At 32.6% G+C, this 18,308-nt stretch overlaps 1 protein-coding gene across 1 annotated transcript; it reads left to right on the forward strand.

Annotated features, from left to right (window-relative positions):
* The first annotated feature begins 3,784 nt into the window (after positions 1-3,784).
* Positions 3,785-11,526, forward strand: LOC124354349 (E3 ubiquitin-protein ligase SINA-like 3). Its single transcript, XM_046804732.1, has 2 exons — positions 3,785-3,873; positions 10,406-11,526. The coding sequence occupies exons 1-2, from the start codon at positions 3,871-3,873 to the stop codon at positions 11,237-11,239; spliced, it is 837 nt and encodes a 278-aa protein (XP_046660688.1). The 5' UTR covers positions 3,785-3,870; the 3' UTR covers positions 11,240-11,526.
* The last annotated feature ends 6,782 nt before the right edge of the window (positions 11,527-18,308 follow it).

Here is an 18,308-nt window from a genome sequence, read left to right on the forward strand (position 1 = left end):
GTTGCAGATCTCGAAACGTAGTGTGACTGGTTTTTTTACATTATATGAACATCAATAGTGTATTCCTCTCTCTGGTCACTTTAAATCCATAAACTTATATATATATATATATTATACATACACACACACACAAACACACACACACACACACACACACACACACACACACACACACACACACACATATATATATATATATATATCTTACTTTTTACGATTCAATTACTTAGAAACACCCAAATACAAAATAATTGAATTACATCCTGAGTGCATTACACTATATTGCACTATATAATAGTTTACAACTCTTCCAAAAACCATACACTATATTTTGAGACCACAAATATTTAATTTCTTACGTGAGACCAAAAAGAACTGCCCTAAAATTCGCCTTTTTAAATCCATGTTGAGATCCTTTCTTATGAGTTCCTTGCTTCAAATTAGTTTTTTAAGATGGAAGGATTGTGAATGAAATGGGATTTTTTCGGACGTTTCCGATATGGAAATACAGGACCAGTTACTCGTTTCTGAGGAAGGGCACAATAAGTCCAACAATCCCCAGGAGGGCTCACTTATAGTCGGTTTATACCTTCCAGTTGAACAATTACTAGATACAGTAAAACCGTTGTGTTATTTAAATTTAGGAAGCCCTACTGATATCCAGGAGTGGCACATCACTAACCGTAATGTACTAGATATTCCAGTGTAAGAGTAGAAACATAGGCCTAGTCTACTGCAGATGATGACTGTTGGAGTTGATAAAGCTTCCTAAGTGTTAAAGGTAGTGCCACCCTGCCCGCAATGACTGGAGTTGCTTGTATAGATCTGGCCTCCAATGTGACATGACTGGGTTATAGTACCCTTTAATCCTACTAAAGGATCTCGCTAGAAGGCAAGAAGTAAAAGGCTTTTGTTGCTCCCAGTTTGTGCAGCAGTGCATGATGGTTGAATGATCTTGATCACGTATGCGTTGACGGATTTCATTGAAAATAGTAACGTTAGAGTTTTATAAAAGTTTCAAAATGGTTGGTTAGTATCTTTCGTGGGTTTCCTTTTTTTATTTAACCGTAATCATTTTTACCAGGCACAGTTTTGTTAATATAAAAACGTTTTATAGTGTATTGTTAAACCACACCGTTATTTTTTGGTAATCTCTAATTTGTCGTAGCATATGTGCAAAGTTTTGTATCTATAGCTGTACTAATTCCAGAGATACTATTTTACAGCGGCTAACGACACATTCCTCGACTTATGTTTAGGGAATTTTATTTGTTTGAAATAATGAGTACTATTAGCCATAGACATTTGTGACACCCTTTTGTAAACAACCTGTATAGTCTTTCAACCCAAGGACACACGGTGTATGGAAGTTGGAGAGTTAAAATAGTTCGTGTACAGATCTTCTTCCTATCGCCCGTTATATCCTAATATTGTGCCTTTTTTCCAAAATGTCCCTTTTACAATGCCAACAATGTAACAATTACCACTCACTGCTCAAATACTTCTTGGTCACTGTTACATATAGTCAACATTTGAGGAAGAATTTTTATTGAACACAACGTTATTAGTCGTCACTTGGGTATTGAAAAAGAACCATCTATCTTAAAAGGTCAATCAGTTGGACCAATGTTGGAATAGTATTTAAACAATAACGATTTGGAGGGAAAAGGAGGAGAATTACACATCATTACACAAAGTGAGTCGTTCATCAAAGAAATGTCAACCCAATACTACTTTGTGTAATGATAAATGCTGAATATGAGCTCTGTGGTTGAATAACGACTGTATAATGTATAATAGAACATTGGGTTAACAATTATAAATTATCTCTTAGAAGTTTATTGCTAATCAGAATTTCCATCTGTATTCCAACCAGCGAGTTTCCTTTTGATTAGTTTATATCTATACTTAAAATACTTTATTATTATTTCATGTATGTAATGATAACACACTATCTACCACTATATAGGTGTTATGTTGTGTTTTCAATCACTAGAAGCATAATTAATTTTGGGAACCATTCATGTTCATTCTATTTACCAATCGTAGAGGTTTAGCCCCTATAATAGCATATTAATTACTGTAACGACAAAGAATAATAATAGCTGGCTGTGTAGTGTAGGTATAGTGTTGAAGTCCCAGGTATAATTTCATAAACTAACTTATTGCATAAAAATATATATTTTACAAATGCGTGATTCAATAACAGTTGTATAGCATAGGACTTGTATAAGTGGACGTAACCATAGTTAATAACATTTATGAAAATTATTTTAAGATGTGTTGTAGTGTAAAGTAAAAATAAAATATATACATTGCAAAATAATTCGTTTGAAGAATGAAACACTAATAATTTATTATTTAATTTAAATTATTTAAATATGAGTTAGTTCAATAGAATTCATAATTTGGTAATCAGTTACGAAACACAAATAATAACTATGTTAAATTCTAACCATAATTATTGAATATTATTTTTTAACGTCGTAATGTCTTTTTATATAGTTATTTCTTTTTGACATTCCAAAGACAAGTGAACAACAGTTTTAATAACACATTTTATACGAGACCTATAAAATACTGAGGTAAGCTATGAAAAGACTTTCATGTAAATATTTTAAAATTATATTTGTAATAAAAGCTGCTTAATATTTTCATTGTGTTATATTAAAGTAAATTAAAGTGACCATTACCACTTTTTTGGTCTGTTTCTATACGTACGCCTCTAGATCTGCGTATCACAGCTTGCTTCATGGTCGAAGGACCACGGCCTACCACATCATATTTGCCGATTATTGTGAGGTAATAATTTAAGTAACTTAAATAAGTACATATAGATTATAAGACATGTTGTGTATCTGAGTGGATGTATACTGTAACTTATTGCTTTTTAGTAAGGAATTTTATTCAATATGAGCTGACACAGTTGTTTGCATTTTATTTACATGGTTAAAAATCATATATTAAAACTTATTAAAATTGCTACTATCTGCTTCCTGAACATAGAATATAGAATGAAAAGTGTTCAAAAATCCTTTGTTGTACACTAACACAACTGTTGTACAAACAACAAGGCCGCCTAGTTTTAGCGGCTTAATAAGTTAATAATCAAACGCTTCATCCGATGAATCCTAAGGAGTATGCTGCTATTTCCAAATGCTGTGACTGACCTCACTTTCCTCCTTTTGTGAAAAGGACCAAAATTAAAGAAAAGTAACAAATCTGAAATTCTCGCATGAACAAACCCTTATTTTTCTTTGGTTTATTCATTAATTTTTAATTAGGAAAATAACATACTTTTAAACAAATTTTTACATAACATGATTTACAAAATTTTATTGTAATATTTTTAAAATTTATTAATTTTATTTACTGTAAATAGGTATATTATTTTTATTTATTTTAGTTACATTGTTATTATATTTCATAGTCCTTTTAAAATATTTTTTCGTTCATCCATTGTTGATTTTCTGTAAATATTAAAATAAAAATATAGATAAATGTTTAACAAAGTATTTATTTTTTTCTTTAGTAACAATGTAAAGCGTGTTATCATCATCACCGTTTACATTAAAAAACTTATTGTAATGCCTGCTGACCACACACGGTGAAATGCTATATCACAATATAAAAAAATTTAACATGTATTTACATGGCAATAAAATTTATATAATTACAATATTTACTACCCGATACGATACTATAGGTGATGTACGTTACGATAACTTTCAAGGATGATCTAAATTCTTTGTATTTATAACTATTAGCCGCCGAAGCTAGAGTGGCTGATAACACGGCGTATCTTTCATAACTCACTGATAACATTCACAAGAATACCTTTCATTAGGTTCTCCTCTGCTGTGAAGCAACATGGTATGTACTAACTAATAATAGACATACAATAGTACGCGCATAAGTAAAGTTTATAAATGTCATTTTTTTACATTTATTTTGATCTTTTAGTATCAGTTATCAGCGGTTTTCTCACGAAATTTCGCAAGCTTTATACGGACTTCAACACTTATTGTTCAAGTTGAATTATATTTCCAAAGTTAATGTTGAGTTTTGCCTTGTTGGCATGATGAAGAAAATGTGTATTTATGGCTAGTATTATTTGTGACTTAGTTGATTTCGCCTTGTTTCGTCTTAAACAATTATCATATGTGTGTTTGTGTGAGTGTATGTGTTTTACTTATAGTTTTAGCCGAAGTATGTCAAAGATGGTTTAAATTTCTAGTAAAAGCTAAACAGTAACCTTGTCTTTTATATCTGCTTTACAGTACTACCAAGCACTGAATACTTAATATTTATTAAAATATACAGTTAAACGTCTATTATTATTAAAACATTAACTTTTCTTATCTGGATAAAATCTGTGCTCAACTTCGATTGCAGGAATTATTTAAATAAGAAGTGTTGGTTCTATCAAATTTACTCTATGCTTTTAGGACTATAAAGGTAAACCAATAGAAAATCGTAGTCATATAATTTAAACATGTAGTTGTGCTGTCATAAACGTTTATACACAGAACAGATTACTACATTTAACAGGATCTATCAATCAATAATATTTCATTGCGTAATGCAACTCTATTGACCAAGTTGTGATATTTCCTTAATTTAGAGACCAGTGGGGTGTAGTCTGGAGGGATATTCAAAATAAGTATAGGCGTATATGTTAATCAGAGACCCTAAGAATATCCATATATAGTTTTAGAACAATCAGTCGAGTAGTTCAAATAATGCCAACAAACACATAGGAATAATACAAAAAGCCAAACGACATAAGCTCTACCAACCCAGGAACCGTACATTTTTAAACTAAACTAAGGTTTATAACCTATACTTTAGTACTACGCCTATACTTATTAAAGCTGTTTTAATACACCGTTCCTATTTTATTCAGTGTTTTAGTTATGTAATACACGTCTTATTAATCTTTTGTGTATATAGATACTAGTATGAACTTAAACTTGCTTGGTTTTATTTGTTATTGTCTATGAGTTTCATACTATTGATATTGGTTTTCAATTAATTTTCATCTATTTATGGTTAATAAAAATCATATGTATAATATGAAAATAGAGTAGGTACATGGTCAAGGAAAATTAAAACTTTTATCCAATTTTATTTGTATCTTATGTGAAGGTCACTACAGGAGACTCTTTAATTCATGTATTTGTAATTCGTAGTTGACAGAGGGCTATCTATCCACATGTGTGATAACTTTTGAAATAAAGGCTCTGGAGATATATAACTTGGTACAATGACTTCTATTGGTCAAGGAAAAACTTATGGTGATTTTAATGTCAAAAGCTGATTTCGAAGATCAGTCCGTCTGTTTACATGTTGCATGGCAGTATGTGAGGTAAACCTTGATAGAAAGATTATAGAGACTTTAAACTTGGTACGTAGGTTCCTCTTGGTCCAAAGAAAACCGTGGTAATTTTGAATTAAAAAAGTAAAAGAGCAGTCCGTCTGTTTATCTTTCCGCCTAGCCGGATGTGTAATAGCTCTTGATGGAAAGGTCCTAGAAGTTTGAAACTTTTTAAATAGGTAGGCCTACCTTTTGGTTCACAGAAGATTTATATTGTTTTCAGACTAAAAGGGCAGTCCGCCTGTCTGTGCGCTACTTTCGTTACATCGTTCCGTCGAGTCTTTTGATACTAGTTTGTTCCTTTAGTTAGTGTATCGGTTTATTTCCTGAATCTTGAAGATATTTGAATGAACACGGTTTTCCACGAAAGAACCTTAGCGGTTTTATTTGCTTAAACTATGCGGCCGTGAATTACTTGTTAATCGCCATCGAAACTACGGATTGAAGGTGAAAACAACTAATAAATCCATTTTGCGTCCTCGAGGTTAGTATTAAATGCTCTTTAACTTTAAACATTGTAATATTTATTGTAAAATATGTTTCACCGGAAGTAACAATGTGGGGAAAACTCTCATACTTCTTGAATACATAAAAATATAGTTAAGAAGTGTAGCATTAAGTCGAAATATTAGTTGATAAAAAATCAAAGCCTTTTTAGTTGTTTCCAATATATCATTCAGCATTCAGTAATTTAAATATACCACAGTTTCATATAATATAAGGACAACGGCTGTATCTATTATCTTAAATGATAAGATAAGTAGCCTAGTCAAATCCTTGCGTGAATCCCCGATGAATGTGACGCCAGATTCACACCTAATTCAGGGTAAAGTTCAAAGATAACAACGCGACGGTGACACACGTCTCAGTAGGAATGGATCCACTCGTATCCATCTACTAAACACAGTACTGTTGCGCATTCCTGATTCATCAACACACAATTCATTACGAATCCCTAAGAAAACTATTCTTGCTATTTTGGCAATGATGCTGTTTTTTCATATGAAACTTACAGTCAGCATACAAGAGTAGACATGAGAATGGAAATAGATAATGTAAACAAGTTTGTGGATATTTTCTTCCGTACATTATTTCGAATGCAGTTTATCCAATTTTCAAGCAACATGGGGCGTAAACAAGAAAATGATTGCAGCGATTTCCTTTTAATAGATACATTGGTCACTGGTACACCAAATATATTTGAGTTTTTATTACAAAATTTCCTTATGTGTGACAGTATATTGTCTTTAAAATCCCACAAAATTTCCGCACTCTGTATTATATATTGTTTGTTTCACTTTTGTATATTGTTCACAGAAATATTCGTATAACTGGTTCGGAAACCACTGTTGTTATTTTTATACGCCTCTGTTTTACCCTCCTGAAAGTCCTATCACCAGTATAAGGCTATGGGACTGGGATCTGTTATTAATTTCCTAAACAGAGCAATTACTAAGTTATTTTTAGAGATTTGGTCATTCACATTAATAGGATTCTTCACAGACAACTGTTTTTGTGCCAATCTAACAGAACCATGTAAAACATCAGGACCGAGTTTCATTCAGCATGATGACATTTGATGTAAACATTTTGACCTATTTCCTGTGCGGGCATTGCCTCATTCCTTACCATTAACTTATCTCTCTTACAGTACAGTTTATAAACACTTTAGAATTGGACACGAATTTCTATTTAAAACTAATACGGATGTGCTCTGCAATGTTGAACAGTAAGGCCAATCTTTGTTTCGCATATTCTTAAGCAGTTCGGACTCTCAAATTCGTCAATCGATGCGAAAATAAGTTTCCGAACATGCGAATTTCGATAAAATGGTCAAGATGGTATGAGAAACAAACGATCATCGTAGGAGTCAAAATATATTCTGTGAGAAGTATACTGTAAAGTGTCGTATTTAATTTCCCAATAAGGTATGAGTAGGATAGGAGTCACCAAGCATCACGTAACAGGCGTCGTCCAAGTTTAAAGCTAATTCCATTCTGGAGATGTTGTGTGGACAGATAGAAGAGAAAATCTGCCAGATGACAAGTGATAAGCAAGTGATAGACTGACCGTCAGTCACAGTCCATGGATTGACATGCACCTTCATCAAATTATTCTTGTCTATGTAAAAACAAGGTTTCGTGCAAAATTAAAGTCTGCAAATGAAATCGTTATCGAAACAACCGGCATATATATATATATATATATATATATATATATATATATATATATATATATATATATATATATATATATATACAGGGTGTTCTGAAAAAAGGTGCCCATAAGTCAGGGCGTGATTCCTCACATCAAAATAAAAAAAAAAAGGTCTAATTAACATAGGTCCGAAAATGCTTAGTTACCAAGTTATACAGGGTGAAAGATTTCGTCTGAATTTCAGTTCCCCTGCTGCAACGAAGCCCTACGGGTATTTGTTGGCTGTTAATTAAGATGTACAATTTAGCGTACTTTATGTAAAATGAACTGAAAAATTGAATAAAACCGTTTCCAGACCTTTAGCTACAGTAATTTTTAAGATATGTGACGAAATACGCGAAACTTGGTCCCGAAAAACAAGTTACATTTAGGTTTGAAGCAGATTTACTATGTTAAATGTACAATAAACACAAAATATTTTTTCACGGTACTTGTAGAAAATTTAATTTCGAAGAGAAAGATGTAAAATAAGTCTATAATAGACAAACGCAAACTTTAAAAAATAATCCTTAATTACATACAAAACGCATGAAAAATAGACAAAATCTGTTAAGCTCTCTACAAATGTAATATTGAAATTAAAACAGCTGTTTTATTAAAACTATTTGATTTGAGAAACAAAATAATTTCTATTTAAAACATATGTTTTAACAATGTAACATTGTTTATAATAATTTAAATAAACATTACAAGCAGCTATTTTTCCATTGCTCATTAAGTGCGTGTGTTGAACTGTACTTTAATACAAGTTAGTGCGAGTGCCGTTGAAGTTCATTTTTGATAGCTAATAATATCTTATTCATCATGGCAGGTAATATGAATATTATGTACACTAATGGTGAAATGGCAGACATGCATTTAATGTACGGTCTTGCACATTGCAACAGTCGTCAGGCTAGACGACTCTATCAGGAACATTTTCCTCATAGACAGTTACCGACTCATAAAATGTTTTCGTCCATTCATAGAAGGCTAAGCGAGACGGGAAGCAGACACACAGGTGGTCAACTGTGGTGTGGACTTTTTAAAGAACTCTTTGTACCGCTATGGTAGAAAGGGAACACTCAGTGGCCTTGTGATAGCTGGGCAAAATATGCAAGTTTATAGTTCAACAATTCATGGTCGATGTATCACTTTGAGTTATAGCCTTTGCTAACACTCAGCCCAATCTCAAGGAATAGCGTGCACCATCATTGAACTCTTATCTTATCTATATACATTAACTCAAACGATGTAGTGACGAAGCATTCGATAGATAATATCAGGAAAACCTCCCATCTAACAAATATCACATGGTAAAATTCCATAATTGAACTTTGTCTGTTGAAAATCTTCCTATTTCATTATTGTTTCCGTTACTATAAGATCAATGTAATAATTTTACCTCTCGTTCAACACAATTCCTTGGAACGACATGCCTAATCGTCAAACTCTTTCCTGTCCTTTTATACTATTGAAGCTTTCTGTAAAATTTCAAATCCATTTGTCACTTTGTTCTTGAGCTACTGTGCGGCAAATAGAAATTATATTTTTTAGGACCTTAAGTCATAGTGCTTTTAAAAAAAACATACAGTTCTGAAAAGACGTTGGCCTTTATCATAGAATACTAGAAACGCTGGATTTAATAATGCTTTTCAATTTAATACTGGAAGGAAATAGATAATAATATCGTATGGCAAAAGTAACTAAACAATTATTATTCCTAGTTCCCTAAGAGGAAACTGGGAATAAATATTCGTTCCATGTAATTACACTTTAACCTGTCCGCATGTGACATTAATTTATTTAGACTAAAGATTAATTATCTAAATTTTTTGGATGCTTTTCACTTATAAAATATGAATTAGGCTATTATTTATTTTTTATCAGCAATAAATCTCGTTGGGAAGCAACTTGTGAAATGATTGTGCATATAGTCGGATCTAAAATTTAAACACAACTGTTAACCAAAAAATTTTACGATTTTATTTTGAAAATAGAAAACATTTTATTATTACCTATGAAGGAAACTATGTGTCTCTGTAGTATGTGTCAATGACATTACACTTAATTAGGACTACATCATTTACTTTAAAGTGCATTCAAGCTGTTTAAATATACGAAATGATAACACGAGAGGTAGGTTAGCGTAACTAGGGAATTTAGGAGGTCTTAAAATAAGTAACACTTTGCTTAAATTGTGATTGAGTTTATGATAAATAAGTAAACATGCATAATGTTTCGTGTTTACAATTAAAATCAATAAGTTATTTAAATAACGAATACTACTATCGTAATGACTGTGAATGAAACGTGACAGCCTCAGAAAGCAAAAATAAACAATACTTTTCGTTTAAAGTAAACATTAACAACCGGAAGTAAAAGTTTTAATTTTTTGTATAACAGAGTAAACACAAAATGATAATATTGAAACAATATAAATCTATTATATTGCAAAATTAATTGTAACACTCTTTAACCAAGAAAACCTGTCATGGAAGCTGACTGTGCCACATATTCAAAACCTATGATTTCTTAAGTAGCGCCGTTCCCAACATGGCTCTTATGCTATATCTCAAAGGTTCAACTAATCAATAATTTATTTTTATTTTTTATTTCATGTATTACCATTTTAATAATACGTTACAAAATTTAAAACATTATTAAAATCGTATAGGTAATGTTGGACGAGTGATATTAATGCGTACTAATTGCTGTGATAATAACCAATTGAATGTGGATCATTTTACTTGAAATAAATAGTTTGTATAACGATTTATTAATTTGAAGAATTTAAAACTAAAGTTTGAAACAAATGTCTTATTTTCACAGAATGCCACGAACGGAGAAGACCTAGCGCAGTCTATTCGGGAGGCTCTTGTGTGTCCGATCTGTGAGAAGACTGTAACTCCACCAGTTGTCCAGTGCAAGAATGGTCATTTAATTTGCAAGTTCCATAAGAAGTCAAAGTGCCCAAGCTGTCGGGCCAAATTCTCCACTGTCTCGCCTGCGGTCTTCAACAGGATACTGAACCCCCTTCAACATATGGCCGTGGGCAGGAGCCTCAGCGCGAACGACGCAATTGCCACAAGAAAGTGCAATCATCCTGGTTGCTCCCAGAAGGTTCCTATCGGTGATGATCACGAACTTTGGTGTGGGTATAGACCAACAGTTTGCATGTTTGACGACTCCTTCCACAACTGCAAATGGACGGGAATAGTATCAAGATTGCCTAAACACGTTGAAAGCAAACATTCTGGGATGAACATCTGCAACGATAAGGCTCCATCGACGATCGAAAATGTGTCTTTAGATGAACTCGACATCATAAAGCATACGGGTTGGGGGTTCACGAACGGGTCCTTCTTTTGGCTGGAAGTAGAACATAACGCATTCAAGCATTCGTTTACTTTCAAAGTGACCTTGGTTCCTATCAAGAAAATTGAAGATGATCTTAACATTTGGATCGAGATAAAAGCAAAGAACTCCAAGTTTTGTAGTGTCACCAAACTAGACCTCGACCCATATTCGGACTACCGTGACAAAAATTGTGTAACAGTTCACACAGACTTTCTGAAGGACGTTGTTGCTGAAGATAAAAAACTCTGGTACAAGTTGGATATTGTTAAGGACATGGAAAAATCTTTTGAAAATTACATCATCTAGAGCAAAAGACTTTTTCTTTCTTGAAAATTACTAAATATCAACTTACACGTTAATAACAAATGGTTTTTCATATAAATTCACACTAGATTATTGTAAAATATAGATCTTACTCGAATAACGTTGTCTAATAAGCTTTTTATATGGACAATTTATTGATTTTCATTAATATATTTACGTACGTACTATTTATAAAATTACCCTATATAAATATGGTATTGAAATTGTGTCTCAAGCACATTAACCTTTTACGTAGTTTGAATAAAATGTTTGTATCTTCATTGCTTCAATACATTATTTTTTAAGCATTCAATACCAACTGATTCTCCTGTTTTTATATTAAGTGAATTATTCATCACAGTTTCCTAAATTTCTGTAGTCTTTGGCACTCTTATCCTGGTTCTTAGTTAAAAATGTGTGTTGATGGTTTCTAGTGAAATTTAAATTGACGTTTCTTTCAACATAGTGGACGTAAGTAGTTCCAAATGTATTCACTATGATTAATGTTTTGGTTTATAACAACAAAAGCCCGGTCGTTCCTCTATTAGCGATCGCAAAGTGATCTAGTATTTTAAAGCAAGGACTCGGGTTAAATATCCATCTCTAGCTGTCAGCTACGGTATAATGAAATAGACTGTACATAATAAATGTTTTAGGGCAGGAATCTCCTTTACGTTTTTCGATTCACACTCCCAACCCATGTTTCCCCAAATATATATTTGGTACAATATACCTTGAGATATTTTGGCCTCGCAATGAAGAGCCACCTTTAGTCAACAGGCATTAAGCCAGAAGTTGGTGTCAAAACGTATAGTACAATAATACATTTCATCTTCGTAGCGTTAAAATAATACTCTCCTAATTCAAATAATGAGATTATTTGTTTATATACTTGGATAATAGTACTTTTGAGAGTCCTCAATAGAATGTTATACAGTTTCTATGTTTCATATTGCGTAGTGGAATCTTACATAAAGCGTTATGCATATAAAAGCTGTGGTATATAACTGTATATACTCTGTTTCGTTGATAAATATATGTTTTATTAAATTTAATATTTGAGAAACATTTAATACTAGATTTCTTCAACACTAGCGGGATAACGTGTTTTACAACAATAGATTCTAAATTAATGAGTAACTCTCTTCAGTTCCTTGCGTAACGGAGTATTGTAACTGGGAAATCTTGAGCTGAAGACTAAAAACTATAAAAGATTCGTTTTTTTTTTTTAATTAAGTTTTGTTGGTACCCTGCAACCTTGTTGTTGCCCCTCTTCCAGTTACGGTCATGCGTTCATACAGTAATACGCTAGAACACAATGAGTATATCCACAAGCCTCAAGCGGGTACCGCTCCTACTAGTGACGTCATCAGACAATAGTCAACTGATAAGGTAATCTGGGCGGCGCGGCGCAGCTTGCGATAAATGGGCCATCTTCTTTATAACCTGAGAAATATCTTTATCACACGTAATTGTATACATTTGAGTAAGTTTGGCGTATCAGTGTCACACAGGATTTTAAGTGGGCATTGAAAGTAATTTAATCTGGGATTTATCTTTCAGTTTTAAATTATAAATTGTCCGTCATTACATTGAGTCATTACATTAATTGAAATATTTATCACTGCAGAGACTTTTAATGTATAAATGCTTTTAACACTAACCAATGCATGTTTTATTAACAATTGATCATCTCTAACCAATATCCTTACTCTATCCATAGTGTTAGTTAGCCAATCATGGGAGCCTAAACGAATTTCATAAACTCTTTTATATTGTACTTATGAAATTTCAAACGAAAGCTTAGACTTCTGTTCCAGACGGCAATGTTTACTAGCCACAGTGATATCTCCCAATTCGGTAGTTAGCTAACACTACCTTTAGTTTTATAAGAGTGAATGTCACAACTTTTAAGACTTACGAAAGAGATGTCTCTACAGTACAGAACCAAAGTAACATCATCAGTTTTAGATTTTTGAGTGTTGGTCTGCACAACTCTCATTGTTGGAGTTTTACTTTTATTCGGATGCATTTTTAGAATAATCATACCAGAGAAGTGTGTGTTTTCGGAACGACAACGCAAAGCAACACCGTAGGATAGATTAATCGTTGCAAATCCGTCATCAGCAGCTAAGTTGGGCAGAATTTGGGTACCTCAGTACCCTAATATCTAAAAAGTCTTTTGCACATATGTTGTTTACGTGATAACCTAACATCAACTCTCTATTAAAATGCACCCCAAGGAATCTATTTGAGGACTTATTTTATCGTCATTCAATCCAATGTGGCTGTTAGACAAAGATTTAAATCTGACTGTCAGAGATATAAAGTGAATAAAAGTTGCTATTTTGGTTGGGCCGGTATTTTTTACTTCAATAGATGTCACCATTTCATCTCCTACGTTTTATTTTTCGTCAAAACATATATTATTTGAGAGTAGTGGATTGAGAATTAAGGACTGAGGAACACCTTGTCCCAATTCTCTCTCCATCGATTGCAACTCTGTGCAAGTGTTCTAAGATATTACCTGAGTCTCACGAGTAGCAACCCCAGTATCCCGTTATACTCTAGTATGTGAGTCACGGCTTTATGATTAACAATGTCGAAAGCTAATAATAAGTCAAGAAAAGCACTAAGTAAGACTAGCTTGGCTTTCAGTTTATTCCACTATCATGTCCACTATCACTGTCATGACGCAAGACTGTTTCAACTGTTGACTTTTCTCTTCGGAATCTGAACTACCTTGATGATAGTATTATTTTTATTTCAAACACTCACTACTTAAAGGAGTAAATTTTTTTCACAAACGTTGCTGCAAATTGGTAGAATAAGGGATAATTTCAATGAATTATTGGTCACCTTATTTAATTTAAGTTACTGTGTCTATTGTTTGAGTGGGAAAGGAGTTCAAGAGTGCAAAGATATTTATCCTGTCTAAATAGCCTCAAAATTTCGTTAAATTTACTTTCAGAAAGAGCTTTGGGTCATGGATTGGCATCGTTGATTTCTTTGTTTTAGAAAGTACCGTATTTTTCGCATATCCTTTTCCTTTTCACCGGAGAGCGTGGATGCTGCTTAGATCCATATTGATGAAGAGAATTAAATCACAGGTAACAGTATTATCATGGCATAATCCATGCTTTAAATCAATTGCTTTCTTTTTAACTCGTACATAACAGTGATCTATATTAAAATTCAATCAAATGTTGTTAACATTAATAATTGTAATCAAATTTTAATTAAGCTCAGCTTTCAAGAGTTGTGTAGTTTCATCGGGTTTGAATTGAACGGTTTTAAATGTTCAAGCTATAAATGAATTGTAAATTCTTAACTTTGGTTGAATTAATTTTTTTCACTTTCGTGCCTCTTATTTTTCTCCAGTATTATGATTAAGATTTTTCAGAGATTAGCTCCACTATTGTTTAGTGACACCGATAAGTGGAGATTTATTCATTTTTTTAATCAATTTTACTTTCGTCACTAATTTTCAATTATGACAGTGAGCATTGATCTATTCTGTATGGTAGGTCACCGTCGTGGTAATCAGGTACTAGTTGGATAATCTAAAAACCTTAAAATATATAAATATATTTCCTTGTTCAAACAGTCCGAGTTATATTATCATTATTTAGAGATATTATAATCACTCTTGTATACTACAAAATATAAGTTCCGGGTGGAAACTATCCCAAAAAATACATATTCAGTTTGCTAATCAGTCTGGTTCTTTACATCTATATGGAAAAATGTAAGTAACCATACAATTTTATATTTTAATTTTAAAGATAACATAGACTCCAACGTGTACACTTGGAAAAACGAAACATTATCATGCATCCCTGAAATAAGTGATGGTCCTTATGAAAAGTGAGTCTCGGCAATCTCTTCCATATATTTCCGCTGTATGTCTAATTGGCTCTTTGGGAAGGGTCATATAGAACCCTTACATAAGCATAAACATTGCTAGGTAAGAAAAATTCAAAAATTATATCATATCACGCTCTTAGAATATTTCGAATATTCCATTTCCTTACTTAATATTATATATCACAGGACAAGCGAGGGGAAGCGCCATGTGGAACCCTGTAGTATAACGATAATCTTCCTATAGCACTTATTCCTCTGTCCTATTGCTCCAGGATGGACTTTTACGTTTCCTACAATAGAGACGAAATTCTGAAGCCAACTACGAAAAATTATTTAGGTTTACTGAAATACAATGAAATAGTTTTAAGAAAACCTGCATCTCTGACATTTACATTGTAAGGCTTTTTATTATATTTTATGCATGAAATTTTCAAAATTAATTCCTGGAAATATACTGATCCATCGCTTAAATAATTGGAAATGGAATAGAACGCTTTTTGGGTAGCTTTTTCACGGTGGAAAAAATGTTTCATAAGATTCTTTGAAGAAACATAAACAGATTTATATAAATACATCGAATTCTATAACTTCCTCCTTTTTAAGTTGATAAAACATTAAAATTATTGGATTGTTCAATGCAAAAAATTAGCTCTCTTTAAGATTAACTTTTGCTATCATACATACAGATTCATAAAAATCTATAAATGTCTTTAATTGAGTACCAAAATTAATTTAAATGAATTTTACTCCCTATTGTCAAAAGAATTAAGTTCAAAATAATATTAATAGTACAACAGTTTTATTTTAAAACAGATTTTTTGTATTTTACTTTGATCCATCTCACTACGATTTATAACGTATAGAAACACATTCCGTAAGTTATATGCCAGAAGGAGAGTTGCACATCAAAGTTAGAATGTACCTTACGGGCCTGTACCCCCATGTATGTCACAGCGATCCTCTCTAAAGCCTTTACTGTGCTGAGATAGCAAACCGACAGCAGAAGCACCAAAATATGCTGGTAACATTTTCGGAAGAAATATAAATTTCAAATTCTATCTTGGCCTATATTATTCTTATATGTCAGAACATTGTAGTGCATAATTTCTCTCCAATGATCACGATCCGAATTTTAAGCTGCATAGATTAAAGTGCTAGGAAAAACATATAATTATTGTTGAATTGAACATTCATAAAATGTTTTATGGCCTTTTTTTTACACTCTAGTCAACTGGCCCACCAACTCAACGCTGTTATCAACATTAAAATTTACCTCGATTCCACCCTTACTTCCTAAGCTTTTCCACTCCCAGAACCAGAATATTTTTCTTAATACAATCTATTTTGCTAATATGTAAGGTAAACGGTTTGGCGTCATACTCCAGATTCTTCCGAGATAATTCAGATTTAATTGAAGGGTAAAGTAGTATAATTTTCCGAGCCAGTTTCGACAAAAGTGTGTAATTTGGTATGTTAAAAGGCAGTATAAAAAGTTTATTAAAAAAACATTCTTTAAAGTCAATCAAATGCATCGAATTCTCTGTATCCCCATATTTGGGCTCCGTAGCACAAAACTGACCTGACAGCAGCATAAAAACCTGTGACACGATGCACTTTATGCTCCAAGTTACATAGCTACATTCAAATTCGAAAGATGTTCGATTATTAGATATACGTGTTTTTTCCGTTACCCGAGTCAAAAATTTCACTAATTTTCATCTAATAACTTAACGTAGACTGTAACAACTTAGGTGTAACCTGGTTTCCGTGTGGATTCTCAGGAATATATATTATAGTTGAAATACAAATTTGTTGCTGATAAACATTAATGGTTTTCAAATACAAAAACAAGATTAACACAAATAATAAATTTGCAATACAAATGTAACGGTTTTTGTCACTAAAAGTTTTAATATTGATCAAATTCCTTGATGGTGTTGCTTTAACAAGATCATTATACACAGATTGTAGTCACCTCAGAGTTGGTCCATCTATACAGAATGTTTTTGATACCTATATGTACACATAATGGTATGTGATAGCAAAAAATAATTAATAATTATGGCTTACTGAAAGTGCAGAGTTGATGCCTGAGCGTAAAGAGAAAACGTTTATTTAAAATTATTGCTGCCGATAGTGAATTTTTCTCACCGAAAGTGGTGACGTCACACGACGTCAACTGAGTAGCAGTTCTCTACTGTGATAGGTGAGAGGAGTGAATAATAATGAGGGGTTGGTAAGACTCGGAATGTCATTGGAAAATTAGGATGAACTAAACTTTTAATTTCGTAATATCACAAAAGTTTTAATAATAAAAATAATTTAAGATTATAAATAATAATCTAGCGTACTGTTAAAAAATTTAGCTCATATCAATTGGTGCTTTACATTGCATAAATTTTTTCATTTTGTAATATATATCCCTGCAATATATGTAAAATGTTTTTTTTTTAATTCAACTTAACAACATTACAATAAAAAATTTAATTAATAATTTCTTTCTGTAAATACACTGTACGAAAAAATAATAGGACAAACTTTTTTAACTGTATCTTTTATAACCCTTCTACAATGCATTGGTGAAAGTGAATGATTTTAATACTTATCATTGTAAGATAAGTGCACCTACATTATGCAAACGATTTTGGTTGAATTATCTGACGTAACCTATTTTATCAGTAGACAGATAACATAGTTGCTATACGTTATCATCATTCTTACTTAAAAAGCCCTTGAACTCTGATGCAGGCTACTGAACATTTTTAGTCTGACTTAAATGTTTGTACTGGCCAGTTCAGTTACTAATCTCAACCAAAAATCCCTCTCTCGGCGGTGTAGTGCACTAGAGCAATTGTTTTAATCGAAAATGGACTTACAGTACGTGAGGTGGTAAATGTCACAGGATATAGCACATCAAGGATCAACAGAGCAGTGAATCGGTTAGTCATATCTGACTACTAGGAAACTAAGAAATGAGACCGGGATCGGGGCGAAATAGAATCACGACTGCAAGGGATGACAAACACGAGTCTGAGGAATCGGTTCTATCATTCTTTGAAGTTTTGAACGAGCTAAGAAGAGTTCGTGGAGTTTATGTAAGTACCAGAACAGTTAGGAGAAGACTTCAAGAAGCTGAAGCTTATCGCCTGGCTACAGGACCCTGGCTACAGGACCCTGACTACAGGCACACCATCGAAGAGCTCGT

This window comes from Homalodisca vitripennis, chromosome 2, assembly GCF_021130785.1.
Source record: "Homalodisca vitripennis isolate AUS2020 chromosome 2, UT_GWSS_2.1, whole genome shotgun sequence".
Classification (NCBI taxonomy): Eukaryota; Metazoa; Arthropoda; class Insecta; order Hemiptera; family Cicadellidae; genus Homalodisca; species Homalodisca vitripennis.